Below are 22,623 nucleotides of genomic sequence, written 5' to 3'. Positions count from 1 at the left end.
AAAGAGTAAAATAAATGACTACACAAGCAAAAAGAAAACAAGAAAAGATATAATGGATGGGAAGTAACGTACTAGTAAATAAACAGAATTTACAGTTGTTAAAATTTAAAATTTATGTTCATTCTTTTATTTACCAAGCAACTACAGATAGTCCTTGATTTACAACAGTTCATTTAGTGATTGTTCAAAGTTACAATACTGGGAAAAGTGACATGATCATTTTTCAAACTTACAACTGTTGCAGCATTCCCATGGTCATGTAATCAAAATCCAGATGCTTGGCAACTGATTCATATTTATGACAGTTTCAGTGTCCAGGGGGGTGTCATGTAGATCCCCTTTTGCAACCTTCTGACAAGCAAATTCAATGGGGAAGCCAGATTCACTTAACAACTATAGCAAGAAAGATGGTAAAATGGGGCAAAACTCACTTAACAAATGTCTCACTTAACAACAAAAATTTGGACTCAATTGTAGTCGTAAGTCAAGGACTACCTGTAATTGAATATATAAAATTAAAGAGCTAGAATAATGTTTAGAATATGGCTCAATTAAGTTTTTTTTTTCTGGTTGTTAATCTTCATTCTCATTACTTTATTGTTTTCTTGGTTTTAATATTGTAAGCTGCACTGAGTCATTTGGAGTTGAATGACCTCTAAATTGACTGACTGAATAAATGAATGAATTAGTCAGAGAAGTTTTTTTGGGGGCGGGAATTTGGTTGACAGGCAAATATCTTTGAATTCTTGTCCCAGCTGCAAAATTGTTATGTTATAATGGCATGAGTGTCCCAATTTTTTATAAGCAGTCCTTTTGTTTTATTATATATATAATTGCTGGGTTGTTTATTCTGTAGCTTGAATATTGTAATTTTCATAAAAAAACATTTTCTTATTTAAAAGTGATATTTTCTGTGTTTTATCTAATAAAGGGAGTGGGTCATGGATGCAAGATCCAAGTTTAAAGAGAAATGGCATTAAAATGCCAGGTGAAAGGAGAATGGAAAATGGAGTAAGTATTTTCAGTTAGCACTCTCAAATAAAACTAAGCACATAATTTATTCTAGTAAGTTTACAGATATCTTATTTTCAGAACATTTCACACAGTGTTTTAAGGCAATCAGTCAAACAAGTGGTAGCATCTGGCCAACTTTGTTGAAGCAGGTTGAACTGAATTCACAGAGAATCCTAGGACTGTAATCTAGATTGGTTGGCATTTTGAAAAAAAAAGATAATGGCAAATGATATCCATATTATTACCAAGAAAATTTCATGGCTGTATCTATGTTGTCACCTTGGAGTTTTGCTTACCTTAAAGGAGTCTAGTTTTACCCAGATTAAGCAATCCAAAATTGCTTACAGCAGACAAAGAGATGGATCTTTCCATTATAACTATGTAATTAGTTCCTTCTACAGACAAGTGTGCCATAACCTTTAGGAAAGTTGTGCTGTGCAGCACTTGGGATTCTAGGACAACAATATTTTGAAACTTTTTGTTTTTATGTTTTAGTCCACCCATGATTTTTAGTTCTTTGGATTTTTTTTAGTTTTTTTCCTTTTAATATTTCTTTTTTTAAGTATAAGCCACCCAGAATCAGGCAGTCTTTAATAATAAATAAAATGAAGGTTACAAATATAAAGAAAAATGATAACTAGGTCTTCAGTATCTTTGTAAAGACTGGCAGGTTTAAGTTCATGCTAAAAATACCTTCACACTAGATCTAGATTAGGGGTGTCAAACTCACAACGAAATGTCGTCACCTGACGTATCATAACTTTTTCTCCCTTCGCTAAACTAGAGGTGGGCGTGGCCAGCGCATGACGCATTCGGCCCACTGGCCAGAGTTTGACAGCCCTGATCTAAATAAACAAATACCAATATTAGTATAGCAAGATGAAGTACAGTAAATAGGCATTATTTTTCTTTAATTTGAAGAGTCGAGGAAAATAATTTTAAGAAAAGTGTCAGCAATCTGGCTTCTTTAATCTTTGAGGATGAGGATAAATCTCTGTGTGTAAAATGTTCTTCCTGGTTTTGTTTTCTACTTGCTATATTTGGGATGAGAGAATAATTATTTTTTAGCCTCTAGTGAAATTGGCATGCAGCCTCTGTTTGCATTGTGCACTTGGATTCTCCCATAATTTGTATGTTGGGTGGTTCATTTACTCTGGGCTTCTGGTATTCAGTCAGTCAAGATAGTTGATAGCTGGATGCTAGTAGACATGGCAATTTCTGGAGAGTTTCTCTTTCATTATTTTATTCTGTGTCCATGGATAAAAGAGCTATCAGTAACTTAATGGTCTTTTTCATCAGGAAATTATCATTCCACATTCAATTCCTTCTTTACAACAAACCCCAAATATAAAAGCAGCCTTTTCCATTGGAAACCTAGTGGCAAATTTATTGTGTGAGTTTCAACAAAATATCATTTACGTATCATTTTTTAAAAATGAAGGTCATTGTTCCTCGGATGGACATGACGCTGGCAGAGCTGCAGGAAATGGCTGCGCGACAACAGCAGCAAATAGAAGCACAGCAGCAATTGCTAGCAAACAAGGTTTGTTGAAATATGTTTTGCATCTGTGTTTTGTGTGTGTGTATAGTTTACAATTTCTTTTTTAAAAAAGCATAACAAAGTAACTTTCTTTGAGTATTGTAATGTATGTATGTCTTTAAAAGTGGGTTGGAATTCTTTAGAATCTAAACTGTGTGTATAAAACAATATGTTAAGGTGAATTAAGACTGCGACAGGGACGCCCATTAAGTTGATAGCAAAGCTGGCATGTGGAATCAAGCACCATCGATGTCAAATATGCTTTCCATTTAAATTAATTGAACAGACAATATACAAGATATTGAATAGCAATGGATAAAGTATGTTTATAATCCAAGAATCAGTCCTGTTGTATTGGAATCCTCTAGGATTCTTCAGTTGGGAACATTAATAAGGAAATGAAATCTTCCCCCACATGTGTAAGAATTACAAAAGTGTGCCTGTGTATACTTAACCCTTTCCTTGAATGTAATTTTGATTATTAAAATTGACACAGCTCTTCTCCAGGTATGTTGATAATTGGGAGACCTTGGGTAACCTAAACTATAGGTTTAATTTAATATGATTGTCTTTCTTTGGTGAGTAACATGTTGCTGCTGGCTTGTGTTTAATAACAGAAATAATCAAATGAATTATGTTCGCTGGATGTACTGCAGAGAGTTTGCTTATTTTAGAATAATAGATCAGTGTTTACAAATAGTCCTTGACTTACACCCACAATTGGGACTAGAATTTCCATTGCTAAGCAAGGCAGTTGTTAAGTGAGTTGTGCCCAATTTTACGATCTTTTTTGCCATGGCTGTTAAGCCAATCACAGCAGTTTTTAAGTGAATCATTTGGTCATTAAGCAAATCTGCTTTCCTACATCAACTTTGCTTGTCAAAAGCCAGCTGAGAAGTCACAAATAGTGATCATGTGATGCTAGGATGCTGTGACATTTGTAAGTGCAAGGGCCAAGCATAAGTTACTTTTTTCAGGGCTACTGTAACTTTGAATGGACACTAAACAAATTGTTGTTAAGTCAAAGACTATCTGTAACGTATTTAAAGTTGGCTTAATACTTACATTGTATAACTGTAGGAGCAGCGTTTAAAATTTCTGAAACAGCAGGATCAACGACAGCAGCAACAAGCTGCAGAGCAGGAGAAACTCAAAAGATTAAAAGAAATTGCTGAGAATCAGGAAGCCAAGCTGAAAAAAGTGAGAGCACTTAAAGGCCATGTAGAGCAGAAACGGCTCAGTAATGGGAAATTAGGTGAGCTATAATTCAATTTTGAAATTCTGATTTGTTGAAAAGTTAATATTTATAATTAGTGCTGTGCTGGAATATTTTTCAGGGTTACATTTCATAAAAGTTTTCTGCTTCCTGTAGGAAAATATCCTGTAAAACCATCTTTATTTACTTATTATGTTGTAGATTTTCAAATTATATTCCTCATAGGGCAGTACATTTTCATTTTATAACTCCTTGACTTCAGTTTTGCTTAGGATTGATAAAAAATGTATTTTTCCTTTAAAACTTTATGCTTAGTTTTTTTTCCCCCCCAGCTCTGTGCTGGAGAGCAATACGGGGTATCTGTCCCTTTAATAGCTATCTTGGGAGCAGCCAACATTTGGTCATTTCTCCACTACTGCTATTGTATTCTGTTTTCCTCTTTAGTGGAGGAGATTGAGCAGATGAACAGTTTGTTCCAGCAAAAACAACGAGAACTGGTACTGGCTGTGTCAAAGGTAGAGGAACTTACTAGGCAATTGGAGATGCTGAAGAATGGCCGGGTTGATGGTTACCATGACAACCAGTCTGCTGTGGCTGAACTTGACCGCCTGTATAAAGAGCTTCAGGTAACTGGAATTCTACCTTGAAGACCTGCAAGAAGGGCTAAATGAAATGTATCTCCGACTGTCTCAGGGGGAAAAAAAACCTTAGTAAACAAGAATTATATAACCTCTAAAAATATACACAATTATGTTATCTTCTAGATTATTTTTTGTATATAATTATAATTAGTGGCCATTTTGTGGAAATAAATAAAATCAAGTCAGAGCTACTTTTCCAGACTTCTTTCTCCAAAACTTTTGCATAATGTTCTGCTAATTGTCAGGTGCATTCTAGCATCATCCTGAAAAAGTTGTTTCTTTTGCATTCAGCTGAGGAACAAGCTAAACCAGGAGCAGAATGCCAAGCTGCAGCAACAGAGGGACTCTTTAAACAAACGCAACTCGGAGGTGGCAGTTATGGATAAGCGTGTTAATGAGCTGAGGGAACGGCTGTGGAAAAAGAAAGCTGCGCTGCAGCAGAAAGAGAATGTACCAGTGAGTGCCAGAAAAACAAAATAAAAATCCCATTCTGCTATGGAAGCTTATTTAGCTGGATGAGTGGGCGTGTGACATTTGTTGAGGATCTCTCTGCTGTATTCCTAGCATTTTTCTTATATCACGGAAACATTTGAAATGACACATTGGCATTAATCTACTAGTTTGTAAATCAGGAATGCTTTGGCCCCTTCGTGCTCTCTGTAGAATGAATACTTGGTTTTTTTATACTGAGTTTTTCCTGGACAAGTTTTGAGATACAGCATTTAATTTCTTTTTTAATCTGCAATTTTAATCTTGCCTAGGTATCTTCAGATGGGAACCAGCCTCAACCAGTTGTATCTGCTCCAAGTCGAGTGGCAGCTGTTGGTCCTTATATCCAGTCTTCCACCATGCCACGTATTGCCTCAAGGAACGAACTGTTAGTCAAACCGGCCTTTCCAGATGGGACTCCAACCTTACAAGTTGCTGATGGTCCATTAAAAACTCAGACATTGCCAAACATGAGATCTGGTGTTCTTTCACAGACAAAAGCTCCTAGTGGTAAATGCTATTTCCCCCCTTTTTGCTTTCTACTTGTATGAAATGTTTTGACATTTCCTCCTCTCAGCTTATGTTCTATCAGTTTGTCATGCAGATTGCTAAATAAGGCAATTAGCTTAATTAATCCCACAGGATGTCTAAAGAATAACGTATCTATACATTTTGTTCAATTAGTTGAATTTGATGAAATTCTGTTTCTAAATTTAGAATTTTCATACCATATATTAGTAATATATCAAATATATATATATATATATATATATATATATATATATATATATATATATATATATATATATATATATATATCCATATAATATATAACTATATAATATAGATGCAAAACATTGATAGTTGTTTCTAGGTAATTTATTTAGAATTCTCATTGTGTAAAAACTGATGATCTATTTTTTTTCCCTTGAATTATATACCATTAACATTATTAGGAAATATTGTAAGTTATGTTAACGTTATTGTGGACATAAAATCATGGAAGTAAAAGTATTACAACTATAGTTTTATTTGGAAACATAAAGGATCCTAATAATTGGAAAATTAATTGTGCTTTCAGCTTTGTTACTGATAAAATATTTTGGGTGGAAAAAAGATGTACTAATAAAATTCATACCGTATCACTTTAAAAGTGCTTATTATAACATAGTTTAAAATGCTCATACTTTGTTGATAATTTTGTGAATTTATTTAATATTTGCTTTATCTAGAAAATTTTATTGTCAAAAATCATTAAGTAAAAGCTTATTTAAGGAACTGGGTGAATGTTAGAAAAGTTTGATTCATCTCCTTGTTTGTATGTGAACTAAGCTAATAGCTCTGGGTGAGTGAATTTTAATCTGCAAATTAAAAACAGATGTTTTCTGCAGATGCTACAACGGAGGTAAAGAATATAAAATATTGTCTTACAAAGTTATATCTTTGCTTCAGAAACAAAGATTGAACAGAGATTTGTTATAGGGTTTGTTCAGCATTCATTCATGATCTTTGTACAGTTTTTTTGAAATAAACTGTCTGTTGCCATTGTCAATATGTAAAGCAGGTAGCAGTTTTATTTCAATTTGCTGTGTCAGAATATTTCTACGAGGATATTTGTGGTTAACATTCATGAATCCTATAATCAGGGGTATGTATAGTTAGGAAATTTGTGTTCTGCATTTTTCTAGTCACATATTGGAAATACTACAAAAACCAAGCTATTTGATAAATACAAGAACATGCCTAATTTATTTTCTTGATTTATAACAGCCAAACTTACCTTTTAGATATGAGTTGACCATAAATGGGCATCTTCTATTTGGGAGCTAGCATTAATTCCATTATTATATATATTTTCTTTTATTAGCTACTAATATTGATTAGAATAAGATAATGTTTTGGCCAAAATGGACAAATTGGTTAATGAACAAGGTAGTATGTGAAAATTGATACATTACCCAGGAACCTTTTATATATACATCTATAAAAAGAAAGCTTTTCAAGTTTAACATTAATTTTTCTATTCTTCATCTCTACTACAGGAACTACAACTGCTGTTTCAAAACCCCCACTTGCTATCAGTGATTGGAATAACTTATGTGCTGATAGCTTTATCAATCAAGGCTCAACTTCCTCAGTGATAAATGTCAGTAGCAACATTGACGGGAAAGGTAAATTACCTCTGTGGGGATTTCAGTAATTTATTTCATTGATGGTTTGTTAAGACTTTTTTAGTTAGTATTTCAAATCTTTCCAAAATAAGGATAAAAGACAAATGTTCAGACTTGTGCCAGATTGTGATTTTTTTAAAAAATGTAGCAAGTGTCATGAGACATATGTGATTTTTTTTTTACAGACTAATGTATGTAGAAACACCTAAAGTACTAGGTAGGCCCCATTTCTACAAATGTTCACTGAGCTTCCTTTAGATACTGGAATGGTCAGTATAAGGGAGATCCTTTGTGCTTTTTGAGCTTGGTTGTTTTCTTGCAGACATGACTAGACAACATCATTAGTGCATTTCAATCCTCCTTTATTGGTACCACATATGGATGACAAATGCTTCAGAAAGCACGCAAATGGGAAACATTTGCCTGTAGGCACACTTCCACTAGCACTGATGATGTTACCTAGTTTGGGTAATGAAACATCTGAAAGAAAAGAACCAAACTCAGAGAGCACCCTCTTTGCATTTCAACCCTGAGCTACAAATATTGTCCTGTTTTAGCTAGTATAATTTTTCTTGGTTAACAGTGCATGTTTTATTTATATCCGCTTACGTTTCATGGTACTGTTGACATTTGTCAAACCTCTTCAGCAAGAAGCCCTCCTGTTCTTTCAAACCTAATGCTTATTTCTTCATAAAGGATCTTATGCCTATGTTGTAATACAAGTATGTTCTACATTTCATATTTGCAAGGGTTTTCTAAAAATGTTACAAATAATAATGAATGACTTCATTGTGTCTTGTTTGTCCTTGAAATACAAGTTTAATGCTGATTTTCTTAAATTAAACAAGCCCCATTGTGTTTATTTAGCTGAATATTATATCTAGTTTAAAAGCTCTAAAAATCCTGATAATTTCTTAGTTTGTGTTTGTAATGTAGATATCAAATATCTATTTAATTTAACTCCATCTGTCTTTTTATAGTTGGTGAAGGAGATGTTCCTTTTAGAGAAAGAGAAAAGAAAGTGCGCCCCCTTTCCATGTTTGAGTCTGTTGAATCAAATGGAAGTACTTCTGTGCCTACAACAACTACACTAAGAAAAAATCAGAGTAGTGAAGACCTCCTGCGCGATGGCCAGGTATTTTTAAGTGGTTTTTTTAAAATCTTGATTTCTCTACATGCCAAGAGAAGTATCTAAGTCCATTTGATACAATAGGCATTGATAAAAAAAAATCCTATTGACTTTTAATTAATATTTGAGATGGCCATAAAGGAAAATTGCTCCAATTCCTGGAAAAATTGCGCAAACAACAGGGGTTACTCTGATGTGTGCGCCCAAATGCAAGTGGCAGATTTTCACCATCACAGAAGAAAGGGACTCTCCATCTCTAGAGGAGCTCTTATATACATTCTATGCTTTGTCTTGTTTTTCCTTCTCTTTTTAATCACATTTCTTAGTGGTGGAGGGAAAATAAAGAATAGCCCTTTCAGATGCTGTTGAGGAAGAGAACCTCTAGGAGCAGTTAAAAGTACCAGAAACTGGGATAAAAATTGCAAATTGCAGTCATGTGACCCCAGAATTTTGCAACCAGTCGTAAATGTGAGCTGGTTGCCAAATACCTAAAATGTGGTCATATGGGTGGGGGTGGGGGCATTTCCGAGGCCATCTTAACTCCCAATGATCATTTAATGACTGGTCGTAAGCCAAGGACTACATGCATATTTTTCCTGATCACACAGATACTAGCATAGGATTTGTCACTTGCCTCTTTTATGCTGGTGGAATTATGGCAGAAAAGATTCAGCATTTGCTCAATTTAAAGGTATTATGGCTGTAATACCTTTTACATAATGGTATATTCTTTCTCATTTGATTGTGTATTTTGTTCTCTGGTAGGTGGTTATCAGCTTTGTGGGATAAACCAGATAGGAATCACAACCCTATGAATTCATTCTACTTTATTGTAAACTTACATTGACAGATTCTTCCATTCTGAAAGTACAGTCCTCCTCCCCGTTTTATAGCCTGAGAAACTAGGAAGGGTCTCTTCTCTTGCAGCGTCTCTTTGCCATGTTGTTCCCACCTATCATGACAGAGGCACTCTGCAACTGTCACAGTTGGAAACTTATTTCCAGTGAAGTAAGCATTTAGATTTGAGTCTGTGGAGTATGTTTCACATTGCTATGAAACATTTGGAACTGATGCCTCTACAACTGCTTCTCAGTGGCTGTGTACTGCCAGGGAAAAGCAAAACTAGAGACGGCAGTGAACAGCCCAACTATCAGTAACTCTGCTGTAGCAGCATTGTCACATATCATAATTTGGAGGTTGTGGAGGTCATCTTTGGGTTCTTTGGAATTTGGTTCTCTGCTTTCTCCATGATCTCAAGTCATGGAGAATCACGAGGTCCCAGCAAAACTTTGTAATAGTTGGACCTTTATATTTTCGTGATTCTGTGGTGGTCAAGAAAGCTTCAGTTGCTGATTGTCTCAGTTTGACAGTGGATTTGCAGCCTCACTTTCTTTTTCACAAATATTTATTTGAAGTGCTTGCACATTTAGATAAATAAATCCTAAACTTGGAACATAAATATTCCAAGTTTAGGATTAATTTATCCAAATGTGCAAACACATCACCTTGATGACAAGTGGGCTCTGCCTGTCATATCTTCTTGGCTCTGTGCAGGATGTTCAAGGCACTTAACAAAATATTCTATCAATATATTCTTACAAGATTAAGTGGTCAATTTTAAAAGCTTCATAAACTTCTGTTGAAAGAGCTCAGTAGATAATATTCTGAGATTTTGGACTACTTAGAGTCAGACAATTCCTCTTGGCCCAAGTTACTTCAATACTATTAATTCTGTAACTAGGAAGGGTCTTCTTAGCGGGAGTTCTTTGTATGCTACCTAATGAATAATAATACTCTGTAATTTCCTAAGCAAGGGGTCAGCAATATTTTTCAGGCAGTGGGAGCCATGATTTTGCAAGATATTGTAGATGCCAAAAGTATAAACATGGGAGAGGAACTCTTTTTTGTTTATCTTCTTGATTAAACATGTTCCAAATATGAGGATTCTTGTGAGAACACCGACATTTTGCAATATTAGACTGTCTTGTGAGATTTCATCCTTTAATATTTATGTATTTTATGTTTTGGAAATTGGTGACTACCATCTAATCCCAACCCTAATACAGTATATGAGCAAGGTAAAATAAATAGCATTATCTTGTGTACTATTTATCTTTTGCTATTATACTTGTAAAATAACATTTCTTTTGAATGTCTTATTTTCTTGGTTGTTTTGACTCACAGATGGGCACTAAAAGTGTCACAAAAATACCACCACCTGTTCCTACCAAGCCAAAACAAATCAACTTACCTTATTTTGGCCAAACTGGTCAGCTTCCTTCATCAGATGCTAAGCCTGAATGTAATGTCCAGAAGCTGCCTCTGGCAATTGCCAGCGCAGGAAGTAAGCAGAAGCCACCAGCCACACTGACACCATCAGCATCTCAATATGCTCAACAAAAAATATGTGTTTCCCCAAGTGGCCCTCCTCCTAGTCTGGATCTAGCTCTTCCCAAACAAGAGAGTCCTCCTGCAGCAGCCGTGAGGCCTTTCACTCCTCAGCCAACCAAAGAAGCCCCTCCACCACCTTTTCGAAAGCCACAGACTGTGACTACAAGTTCCATCTACAGCATGTATACAAAGCAGCAAACCCCTGGGAAGAACTTTCAACAGGCAGTACAGAGTGCTCTGACAAGAGCCCAAACTAGAGGGCCTCATTTCCCAAGTGGTGAGCATTTAAAGATATTTTTGCTTTGCTATGTCATACTCTGTTTTATTAAAGGCTGTTTTTAAAGGGAACAGCAGTTGAACTATGGTGAGAATTCAAAGAGCTACCGTATATGCCGGCGTATAAGACGACCCGGCGTATAAGACGACCCCCAACATTTCCACTCAAAATATAGTTTGTTATATACTCGCCCCTCTTCCGCACGCCTTCCACTTTTGCACTTTTTTTTTTTTTTGAGGCACTTTTGTGCACCGTGGAAGCGAATCCCGTGAAGCCGAAAGGAGCAGCCAGCCTTCTCCCAGCTCCCAAGGAAGCGAGGCTCGCACCGCCCGGGCTCCGCTGAGGTATCCGGCTGGGGCTGTCAGGAGTTGTTACCGCTGGCGCGGCTCGCAGCGGCTCCAGTCCCAGCGTTGTCTCGGGAAGGAAAAGGCAAAAAGGAAGAGCCGCGGGGCGCTTTGCAATGGCAGCAGCGGCTCCTGGTTTTGCCTTTCCCTTCCCGAGGCAACGCGGGACTGGAGCCGCGCGGAGCCGCGCCAGCGGTAACAACTCCTGACAGCCCCAGCCGGATACCTCAGCGGAGCTCGGGCGGTGCGAGCCTCGTTTCCTTGGGAGCTGGGAGAAGGCTGGCTGCTCCTTTCGGCTTCACGGGATTCGTTTCCACGGTGCACAAAAGTGCCTCAGCCGCGGGCAGCCGCAGTGCTTCCCAATTACTATTTGCCGGCGTATAAGACGACCCGGCATATAAGACGACCCCCCCAATTGGAGGCATGTTTTTCAGGGCAAAAAAGTCGTCTTATACGCCGGCAAATACGGTACTCTGTTTAAAGCAAGGGCTAATAACGTGCAAGTTGCTTACAGTTGCCTCATCCTCCTTAGAGAAGTTTGAGTTGAAAAGACTGGTCCTTTATTTGCAGGTCATTTAAAGAGAAAAATTAAGTCAGTGGTTTGTAGTAACATGAGCCCTAAAATTACAAATACATTTGTGTCAGCTGTTATTAAAAAAAGCCTAGTTATTTTGTTTGAATTAAGATTGCTCAAGAAATAAAAATGCCACTTACATTTAATAATTACATGTTCATCTATATTACATAGAGATTCTCAGATTTGACAATATCACAGCTGCTCATAGCAGTTTGCATAGGCAAAATCTGGGGTAGATTTTGTCCATGCTTCTGCTTTGCTTTTGTAACCTTAAGTTTAAAAAAAATACTGATAAGCCACACTCCCCTCTTCCAAACTGCTCATGATTTCTGTGTTTGAGAACAGCTGCCTTAAATATTGAAGATAAAAAAATCCTCCAATCATTTTGGGCCTGCCACAATAATTAAAAGAAATTGTGGGATCAAATTCCAAATTTATCTACCCTATTTTAAGATACCTCTTTTTATATATTATTACTTACATGTTGAGTTGAATCCAAACAGATTCTATTTAGATACAGTGACCTCTATGAAGTATGAAGAAATAACTAACTCCAAACTGAGGAGGGGGAGGGCTGAAGAGCTAGGTGTGCTATCAAATACACAAACCTCAAACTCCTTCAGAATGACAATGAAGGAATAGGACGCTGCAACTTATATTAAATTGCTCCTTTTCTGGACTAAGGCAGATTAGAAAAATATGTATTCTCTTCTAACCTAGAACTGACTAAGCTGTGTTTTTGTGGAACACATGCTTGTTAATCGTCAATATTGAAATTTTTAATTGAAGTTCATTCAGTTTTTGATTTTGATCTTCAGATGTTGAATTGGAATAGTATAATTTAAGCTACAGCAGTTTCTCTTTTTTCTAGAGAAATATGTACATTTTCTTAAGTGCAGTACATTAAATATTATGGCTCTGGATTTAATTGTGCTTAAGTACCCCTTGTAATCAGCGGGCTATATCAATCATAATTACATTCCAGAAGTTACAGTGGGTCTGCATTAAACATAAATAAGTTTGGCCAAGCCCAATATTGAAGACTATTAATTCTGACTGTTGCTTCAGGTTTTGTTTGGCAACTGCCTAATTAAACCATGTACACAATGTGTTGACATTTCCAGTGCAAGTACTTACACTGCTTACATTGTTTTTTATTGGCAGTATTAAAATGTAAGTCACGTTGTAGTGGAATTGTCAAAAAATCTCCATACCTCATTTTTCCTTTATTTCAGTTGTGTTCTACACTGCCAGTGCTTAAACTTAAAAATAAAAAAACTGTAAAAAAAAAAGATCCCTCATGCTCCATTATATTTCCTAAGGATATAATGAATGAGATCTCTGCATAGCTGATTGGAGTAGTCAGTCATGTTAGCAGTTTTGATATAAATTGAATTGGTTGAATGTATGCATAGTTCATTTGTTTGGGGTTCTTTTGCCAAGTGTTTATGGTTTTCTTTCTGAATTGCTCCTTAGTATATGGAAAGCCAGTTATTGCTGCAGCTGGTGTCCCAAACCAACAGCAGCAGATAGACAATAATTATTCAAATACACAAGGCAAGTCAGCTAGTCCAGAACCTGAAATGGAATCTACAACTTCAGCCAATGAAAATAATGAAACAGAACGTATTCCTCGCCCTCTCAGCCCAACCAAGCTTTTGCCTTTCTTGTCAAATCCGTACCGAAATCAAAGTGATGCTGATCTGGAGGCCCTTCGGAAGAAGCTGTCCAATGCACCAAGGCCACTGAAGAAACGTAGTTCTATTACTGAGCCAGAAGGTCCTAATGGGCCCAACATTCAGAAATTATTGTACCAGAGGACAACTCTGGCTGCTATGGAGACCATTTCTACCCCATCATATCCACCAAAGCAAACTTCAGCTACAGTTACCGAAATCTCAACAGAAATCCCAAATCCTTACTTAAACTCAGAAATGGTTAAAGAAGTGATTCCAACTCCACCTGAGCCAACTATTTCAGAGGAAGCAGAAAGTCCAAATTCTGATTCCAATACGAATTCTCTGCCTTCATCCGGACTAGATAGTGTTCTTGAGGGGACCTCTGACATCTCTACTCTCATTCAGCCTGAAATGGAAGAACCAAGTTTAGATGTGCCTTTGCCTATTGACATATACATGGAAGAGTATCCTCCCTATCCACCACCCCCGTATCCTTCAGGAGAACCAGAGAACTTGGGAGAGGACTCATTCAATATGCAACCTCCTGAAATCACGGGACAATTTTCTTTACCACCTGTAAGTAAAAATACACTGCTTTAATAATTTCGACACTTATCAAGTGAGATAATTTATTGTGCCACTTCTGCAGTGTATAACTCTAAGGTAATTCAGCTGTATTGATTGCTAGACATACTTTGCTGCTGTGCAATATCTTCAGACTTCGTTTATTGAAAGCCCTGTTCAAACTGAAATGACAGATGAATGTCTTTGGTAAAGTCGTGGATAGTGGCTATTATGCTAGAGTTGCAATAGCAGTAGCACTTAGACTTACATATTGCTTCACAGTGCTTTACAGCCCTCTCTAAGTGGTTTACAGAGTCAGCCTATTGCCCCCAACAATCTGAGTCCTCTTTTTACAGACCTCAGAAAGATGGAAGGCTGAGTCAATCTTGAGCCTAGTGAGATTCAAACTGCTGGCAGTCAGCAGAAGTAGTCTGCAGTACTGCATTCTGTGGAATAGATTTCAGTTAAATATCTCTGATGTAAAAAGTAATGTGGTCAACACCTCATTTTGAAATGTTTATGAAGCTTGTGATAATCAGGTGCCTTTATGATATACATGATATGCCTTCATGTTGTACAATAAGAAGTGGACAGCCAGTTTGGTATAGTGGTTAGGACATCAGGCTAGAAACGAGGAGACTGTAGTCCCACTTTAGGCATAAAACCTGCTGGTGACTTCAGGCCAGTCACAATCTCTCAGCCTAGGAAGCAGGCAATGACAAACTGTTTCTGAAATCTTGCCAAGAATGCTACAGGAACTTCTCCAGGAGTCAAGACTGTCTTGAAAGCACACAAATGTAGTAAGAAGTACTGTACAAGTTGGCTTGAGAATACTGATATGTCTATAGTCTGCCAATTTGTAGCATTAAATGCTACCATTGTAGCATTTAAAAATCAAAGCAGTTTCCTAAATTTTCTCCTCTCTGATAGTCTCTTAGGGCATCCATTCTCTTGCTCTCTCTTCACCGATGCTTCAATTTGCCATCATCTTAACAATGTTTAAAAATTCACCATGGAATAGTTTTGTACAATATGGGCTATAACAATACATTACACTTTAGAAAAAGGATAAAGTCTTTCCAATTTCAGCTTATCATACAAGTTGGGTAAGCTTCTTGACTTACTGCCATCATAGGATATACTTAATACTTATCTGTCACAATGCTTTAGTTTAAGTTTTAATTGCATCCTTTTGCTTTGTTGCAAACTCTGTTAAGATATTCCAAATCTTAACATTCTATTGATTCTAAAACAAAACGAAGTGAAGGAGACAAGGCTATTCATTCATTATTCTACCTTTTCAATGTACTCTGATGTCACTGGTGTTTATATAGTTTTGAATTATTGTTATTTGCTCAGTGGCAGCTATTCATTCCTTTTATCTAAATGGTACATATTATGTTTGTCTTCCAGGCTCAAATATTTGAATTTTTAAAACTGCTGAGCCCCTCCCTCATGTTAGCCTTCTTCAGTCTTTACTTATCAGATTAGTCATTTAAAGTATTGATTTAACCTCCCTTTAAAAAAAAAATTCCTGGAGGTTACTCTATGAAGGTAATATTGCTTTCCTGCTTCCATTCTTAAATGAATTACTAGTTTTTGCTTTAGTGATGATGTTTTAGTAACAAATATTTGAGTATAATCATGTATTGGGGTGAAATTTTTACCACTTGGGGAATAACTAATGCATACTATGCTAGTAATTGTGTTACTTGCTTCTGATGTAGCACCATACTATCTCTCAAGCCAGACACTAGTTCTGACACTAGAAAGATCCTATCCTTTGTTTGGAGATTTTATATACACTAAGGTCTTATTTAAGTGGCCATTGGGACATTCCAGAATTTGCTGCTTCTTAGCTCCTTTATTTCTAGCCCTTGGTTGCCTCATCCTATCCTGCATCATCTCTGATAAAACTTTTCACTGACTGCACTGTTGAGTTCTAATGATTTACAAACATGCTTCAAAGAAGTAGCCTCTTTTTAACTCCTCTTAAGCTGTTCCTTAAAGAAGCTGCAGTGGTTCCTGGGCTCATGTGTAGCCATATAGGCTCAGGAAAATGCTTGAATGGTTAAATAAGTATTATGGAGGCAACGCCTCATCCTTTCCTGAAATTAATCATGTCTTAAGACAACAGGAGACAGATTTTGAGATGATCTATTTTTAGGGCTTACTAGAATGAAATATATATTGCTTAGTCTAGTCAAAGTTTTTTTTTTAATTTGAGTACATTAATTAAAAAATCATAACTTTTAATATAATGCAATAATTGGTCAAATTAAATCATTTTTTCAATTTCCATAACATTGAAATCAACTTATTTACTAAGATTGTATTATTATTATTCCTCTACTACTAGATTATAATAACACTTCCTAGTACCTATCTCTTCCCATTTATGACTATAACTGTGTTGCTTGTATCTTTACAATTTATATTGTTTTATTTGTTTCCTAGTATGATTTGATTGCTTATTAGTAACCTATGACTATCACTAAGTGTTGTATCTTATGATTCTTGATGAATGTATTTTTTTTCCTTTATGTACATTGAGAGCATATGCACCAAAGACAAATTCCTTGTGTGTCCAATCATACTTGGCCAATGAAGAATTCCCTTCCCTTCTATTCTATTCTATCTAAAATTGTTTTCATTTTTAGTGAAAAAGCTCCTATGTACCATTGTTTTCTTTTCTCTAGGATAAACGGACAAACCTGCGCAAAATTGGCTCAGACCGGATTGGTCACGGAATGCGAGTAAAATTCAATCCACTTGCTTTGCTTCTAGATTCATCCCTTGAGGGGGAATTTGACCTTGTACAGCGGATTATTTATGAGGTACAAATTCCATGTTCCCTTATTAAGAACTTAGACTTGACCTACATTTAGTACTTTCAGGGATGGAATATGAAATCAGTACTGCTAAAGAGTTTCAGATGTTATTCAATCCAAGAAATTGTAGAATACTGTATATGATACTTGGCATAATGGAAAGCATATTTAGCATTACCTTTTCTTTTTGCTGCACAGGTTGATGATCCCAGTTTGCCCAATGATGAAGGCATTACAGCACTTCACAATGCTGTCTGTGCTGGTCACTCAGAGATTGTGAAATTTTTGGTACAGTTTGGTGTAAACGTAAATGCTGCAGATAGTGATGGATGGTAAGGATGCTCTTTGGCATTTTGAATTAGCATAAGTTACCTTAGTGGGACTGTCCACCATGCTATGGTATCTAGTAAATACATGGATAGTCTATATCCATTTCAATATCTCTGCCTGAGAAAAGAAATAATTATCTTCCTCTTTCTTAGGGATGAGGATAGGTGAGTGGGAATTGCTCTTGGCTCATTAGAATAGTTGGTGATTTCAACCTCTCTGAAATATAAAGCAAAAGATTTTAGTTACTTGTTAACAACAGCAGTACAGTCTTCAGTAAAAGAGGAATGTGGGTGTAGAGATGAAACTATGGCTTTCAGAAAGCAACTTTGGGAAAATGCAGTTGTTAGTAATAAAGGTTTCAGAAGCCATAACAACCATTAACATTTAATGCTAATGTTAATGTTTCATATCAGCTGATTTATTTAAATTTATATAGCACTCATTTTAACCTTGTGACTTATGAAAAGGGAACAGCAATTAAAACATACAGTAGTAGTAATAATAATCACAATGAATACCACTTTGCATTCAATGTAAAAAAAAAGTCTCAGCCATCAATACAACCTTCTCATGGATTCTCATATATTCCAATCTCCATACCCAGTGGCATAGCCATATCCAAAAGATTATTGTGGCTTTAATGTCCAGGAAGAGGACATTCCAAAGAGCAGGCACCAAGTAGCCATCAATGTGGGTATTTGTAGAAAGTGATTCAAAACATTGTTATTTTTTTCTTTTCTTTTGTGATGTACAGGACTCCACTGCATTGTGCAGCATCTTGCAATAATGTCCAGGTGTGCAAATTTCTAGTGGAATCGGGTGCTGCTGTATTTGCCGCAACATATAGTGACATGCAGACCGCAGCAGACAAGTGTGAAGAAATGGAAGAAGGCTATACTCAGTGTTCCCAGTTTCTTTATGGTATGTGCCCAAAATGGGGTTCCTTAGTGTAGTATTTTCCCCCCAGGTTTCCTTTAGGTCTAGAAAATCCTTTCAAGCCCTAGAAAACAGCATTACATCTGAAGTTCTGTGAAAGTTTTATGTTGTGACATTAAATGAAAAGCATTATTTGGTTCTATTTCCCCAATCCCAAATTTCACTGTAGACCTGTTAGGGTTAGGGTTAGGGTTCTTCTTAATAGGTGACTTGATGCTCATCGTCTTTGAAGTGGTGACTCTCTTATAGGCTGATGTTTCTCTGAAATTTCCTTTCTTGTAGTAGAGATCACTTGCTCCTTTTTTCATGAAAAGTATTTTCTTTCTTTTTTAATCTTGAACTGAGATTAATTTACTGCATCACACAGTTCTTGGATTCAGTTACTCCTGGATTTTAATGTTCATTGAGAGTGTTCATTAATTGCAGAGTAATTCTTTTGTCATATTATTGAATTAGATTTTTTTCTGTCTACACTTGCTTATGCTATTTGTTATTGTTTCTTCATGAATAGAATAATGGAATGACCTTCTTGACTTTCACTTACATCTGACAGAAACAAAGACAACTAGAGAGACTTTGTTTGATAGCAGAGAAATAATAGAATATACTCTTGGATAATAATTTTCTAATATTTTGGTTGCAAAGAGCTTACATAGGAAGAGTATGTGTTTCAAATTGGAAATGTTTTGAGATTGAAACAATTCAAACTATCTTGATTCAAAACCTTTTGCACATTCTTCAGGAAATCTTACTGAATTTGAATAATTCACACAGAAATATTTAGCTGTCTAAACTCTTTACAAAGTCTTATCTATTTTGTCATCCTTTAATTTCTAGTAGCTTTGTTATATATGAAAATTCATTTTATTTTTCTAGTTTTCTTTTGAATAAAGGGAACTTCATAAAGCATTGAAACACTTATGCATTATATGTAGGACTTTCATGTATAACAAGATGGGGATATTTGATAGAAGCAATAACACAATTTGTGTTTTGTTATTGCTTCAGATAGTATCTTCACATGCACACAAGAAAACATTTTTTGCTGAAAGAAAAAATGCTATGAAAATTGCATTGAAAAAGATGACTAAGGGATTAAAGAGAATTGTATAATATAAGAGGGAGGATTATAAGGTTGTAATCTGTTGAAAAGAAGGTTGAAAGTCATTGTGCTATATTTCATAACTTTAGTTTTATTTTTCTTTGGATTTTAGCTTACTTTAAAATTCTCGATTTTTTAAAAAAAAAATGCATCTTCACATGCATTGCAGGTAGAATGATTTTTCTGCTTCATATCACTTTTATATCCATCCACAGATCCATAATTTATCTTAATGCTGCTCCTATAATGGCTTGAACATTCTTACACAAAATATATTTGCTGTAGTTCTGTGACTTTTGGCTTTTTTACTTAGTTAAGAATTTATGTGATAGCATTATTATGGAATAAATTTTTGTTATGACGACTTGGTCTGATTTTGTGTGTGTGTGTATATTGCAGGGGTGCAAGAAAAAATGGGTATAATGAACAAAGGAGTAGTTTATGCTCTCTGGGATTACGAGGCTCAGAATGAGGATGAGCTATCCATTAAAGGAGGGGATTGCATGACAGTCCTTCGCCGGGAAGATGAAGAAGAAATAGAATGGTGGTGGGCTCAGCTAAGTGACAGAGAAGGCTACGTGCCACGGAACTTGCTTGGGGTAGGTTGAAATAGTTGCAATTGTTTCTTAGTGTAAGTTGATATCAGTATATCTTTTACACAAATGATTTGACTGTGTTAATGGCCTCCCTCACTTTCTAAATTGTTGGGGTTTCCTGCAAGTTAAATTAGAATGCAAGCATGATTTAGTCTAAAGTCATGGATGTTCAATATTTAGCAATGTTGTAAAACCAGCAATTTCTACCTTATGAAGCTCCTCTTCTATAGCTGAAATTGATTTCATAAAGATCTATTTCAACTCAGCGTTCATAAAGAAGTTTGCTAATGGTCTATTTGGCTTCTTGGAATATAGGTAGGATGAATTCCAGAACTACCTTATAGTGTTTTAAAGCACTGGGGACCCTATGAGAGGAACAAACAGTGTATTTTTAAAATAATCCTGATCCAGAAATGCAGGACTTGAATCAAATCTATTCACTGAGATCTTAAATAATCCTCAAAATGAACCCAATAGATAATTGTAGAGTCTCTCTAGTTTACTCTTCCCCCTCTAGCCTTGACTTATGGCAATTCCACACATGATTTTGGTAGTCTATATGATGGCTCAAGAAGATGCTGAGCTTGTCAGTGTAAAGATGACAGCCTAGGTTTGAGACCCGAGTGCTGTACAACGGGGTGAGCTCCCGTCACTTGTTCCAGTTCCTGCCAACAAAGCAACTCCAAAGCATGCAAATGCAAGTAGAAAAATAGGTACCACTGGGAAGGTAACAGCATTCCGTGCACCTTGGTGTATAGGCACACTGGCCACAGGACCATGGAAATTTTTAGACAACGCTGGCTCCCTCGGCTAAGAAACAGAAATGAGCACAACCTCCTAGAGTCAGATACAACTAGACAGGGGAAACATTTACCTTTATGTGTGTCTGTATTTGTAGTACATGCTCCTCTTAAAAAGAGCTTCAAGGAGAGCATCTTAGGTATTTTTTAAAGTAATTACTGTGTGTCTTGACTTGTGTACTTGAGATAACAACCTCTCTTTTCTCTTTTTCCAGCTATACCCAAGGATTAAGCCAAGGCAAAGAAGCTTAGCATGAAAATGTTAAGAGAAGCAATTTTATGAAGTATTAACTGCAGGATATTTTCCTTTTCATTTGCAGAAATGTATCTGTGAGACTTCCTTTGGTAATAATGTGATATAAAAGCAAGGCTGAATATACCTTGAAAACATATGAAGGATAAAAATTATAGAAGAAATTCTACAATGCTATTTTCTCAAGCAATGAATTAGTTTCCCCTTTAGGCAAATTAGGCCTAAATTAGGCCTTCTCTGCTTCTACAGTAGCTTTCTTTCCACCCCCTTTTGTAACTTGCTAGTAAGATAGAACCCAACGATTGCTCCAGACAGTCTCTCTTAAACCTTTTTCATTCCATACTGTAGAAACAGAGCAATGTTAAGTCAGGTAACCTTTTCATATAGAAACTAGTAATATTGTGCTTTTAAAATGTCTTAGTAGCAGAGCTAATGGGATGAAATATCTTAATTAAAATCTGTTGAATTAAGAAATCTAAAGCAGTTCTTTGAGCAATAATTTTAAGTGCAGTAGCATTTTAGGATTCCAAAGTATTTGAAATATGTCACATGTGATGTAGCTTATGTGGGGTGTTTTTTTCTTCTTTACAAACAATATTAAATGTAGAAAAGCCAGTTTTTGCATCTCACAAATTTTGTTACAACTATCTTTTCCTTAACTGTGATTAAACATTTGCTTCAGAAAATACCAGTTTGTTTTTACTCTTTGAATACAGTGTTCCTGTCATTGAACTGTTCTCATGTGCTGATGTGAGCACAATAAAGATTAAAATTTGTGACTCCCAATGTTGTCAGCATTTCTTGGTTATCAGGGATATTTTTCTGTGACCCATAAACTATAAAATGACATTGCTCTTGACATTTAAGTTCTATTACTTTATCCTGATGAATTAGGTTGTATAGAGGGTTACGTGGGGGTATAAGAGAATGAAGATATCTGAAAGGAAATGGTTTGTTTTAAAATTGTTTTATATCTATTATTGACGAGATCATACCTTCTTGAATTATGGTAATCTTCCCAGCTGTATCAAGCATCCTATGGCCCTCATGCCTTTGGACATTGAATTTTTCATTCAGCTTTAGAGACAAAAATGTGTGTTGACAGTGACAAAGATGAAGTCTGATAAGTTTGTACGACAACCGTGTGTAAACACACATGCATACGATAAGCCTCTTTATGGAAATATTCAGATCCAGAAAATGCATTCTTACACTTGCTGACTAATCATTCTGTTAATTAAATAAACTGTGTGTGTTGTAGTCCTCGTTTCACAGTCTTTTGAAGTTACAGCGTCAAAGAGTGAATGGTATTGATGTCCAGAACCCGAAGTTACAGCCATTGCAACACCCCTATGGTCACATAATCAAAATTTGGGCACTTGGCAGCCTGCCCCTTTTACAACAGCAGGGGTGCTTCAGTTCCATTCACCTCCAGAACAGTATGTACAGGCCCAGAAAGAAGGCCTAGCACACCCAGAAGTTTTCTTGCATAGGGTCAATCCAGGCATACCTCATCAACTGCAGGAGGAAGGTGGCCAAAGTTCAGCAGGGCCTGCAGAGCACAAGGGCACAGGACGGCTGGGGCTTTGTACTTTGGCCCCTGGTGGCCGGCCACAGCTTGAGGCAGCACCCCCAACAGCAGGGGATGAAGTAGAGGAGGGCAGTGGTGATTAGCTGAGACTGCTGAAGGCCCCAGGCATACTTCAGCCCCATCACTGCTGACAAGAAATGCTGCTGTGCAGA

The 22,623-nt window shown here is 36.3% G+C and overlaps 1 protein-coding gene across 4 annotated transcripts in view; it reads left to right on the top strand.

Annotated features, from left to right (window-relative positions):
• The window catches only part of TP53BP2 (tumor protein p53 binding protein 2), a 75,228-nt gene extending 53,088 nt beyond the window's left edge, over positions 1–22,140 (top strand). For all 4 annotated transcript variants that reach the window (XM_087964567.1, XM_087964558.1, XM_087964545.1 and 1 more), the window contains 15 exons: positions 932–1,011; positions 2,456–2,557; positions 3,635–3,809; positions 4,215–4,396; positions 4,703–4,867; positions 5,173–5,410; positions 6,943–7,071; positions 8,052–8,206; positions 10,385–10,868; positions 13,266–14,044; positions 16,732–16,869; positions 17,062–17,195; positions 17,948–18,114; positions 19,631–19,830; positions 20,843–22,140. In XM_087964567.1, the coding sequence (XP_087820693.1) occupies positions 932–1,011; positions 2,456–2,557; positions 3,635–3,809; positions 4,215–4,396; positions 4,703–4,867; positions 5,173–5,410; positions 6,943–7,071; positions 8,052–8,206; positions 10,385–10,868; positions 13,266–14,044; positions 16,732–16,869; positions 17,062–17,195; positions 17,948–18,114; positions 19,631–19,830; positions 20,843–20,884 (3,170 nt within the window). In that variant the 3' untranslated portion in view covers positions 20,885–22,140. The remainder of the gene's footprint in view (positions 1–931; positions 1,012–2,455; positions 2,558–3,634; positions 3,810–4,214; positions 4,397–4,702; positions 4,868–5,172; positions 5,411–6,942; positions 7,072–8,051; positions 8,207–10,384; positions 10,869–13,265; positions 14,045–16,731; positions 16,870–17,061; positions 17,196–17,947; positions 18,115–19,630; positions 19,831–20,842) is intronic.
• The last annotated feature ends 483 nt before the right edge of the window (positions 22,141–22,623 follow it).

The sequence above is a fragment of the Notechis scutatus genome, chromosome 1 (genome assembly GCF_049901735.1).
Source record: "Notechis scutatus isolate UNSWTSFEM ecotype Mainland chromosome 1, rNotScu1.2, whole genome shotgun sequence".
Lineage (NCBI taxonomy): Eukaryota > Metazoa > Chordata > Lepidosauria > Squamata > Elapidae > Notechis > Notechis scutatus.
The sequence above is the reverse complement of the archived record's forward strand: the minus strand, read 5'-3'. Positions and strand labels throughout refer to the sequence as shown.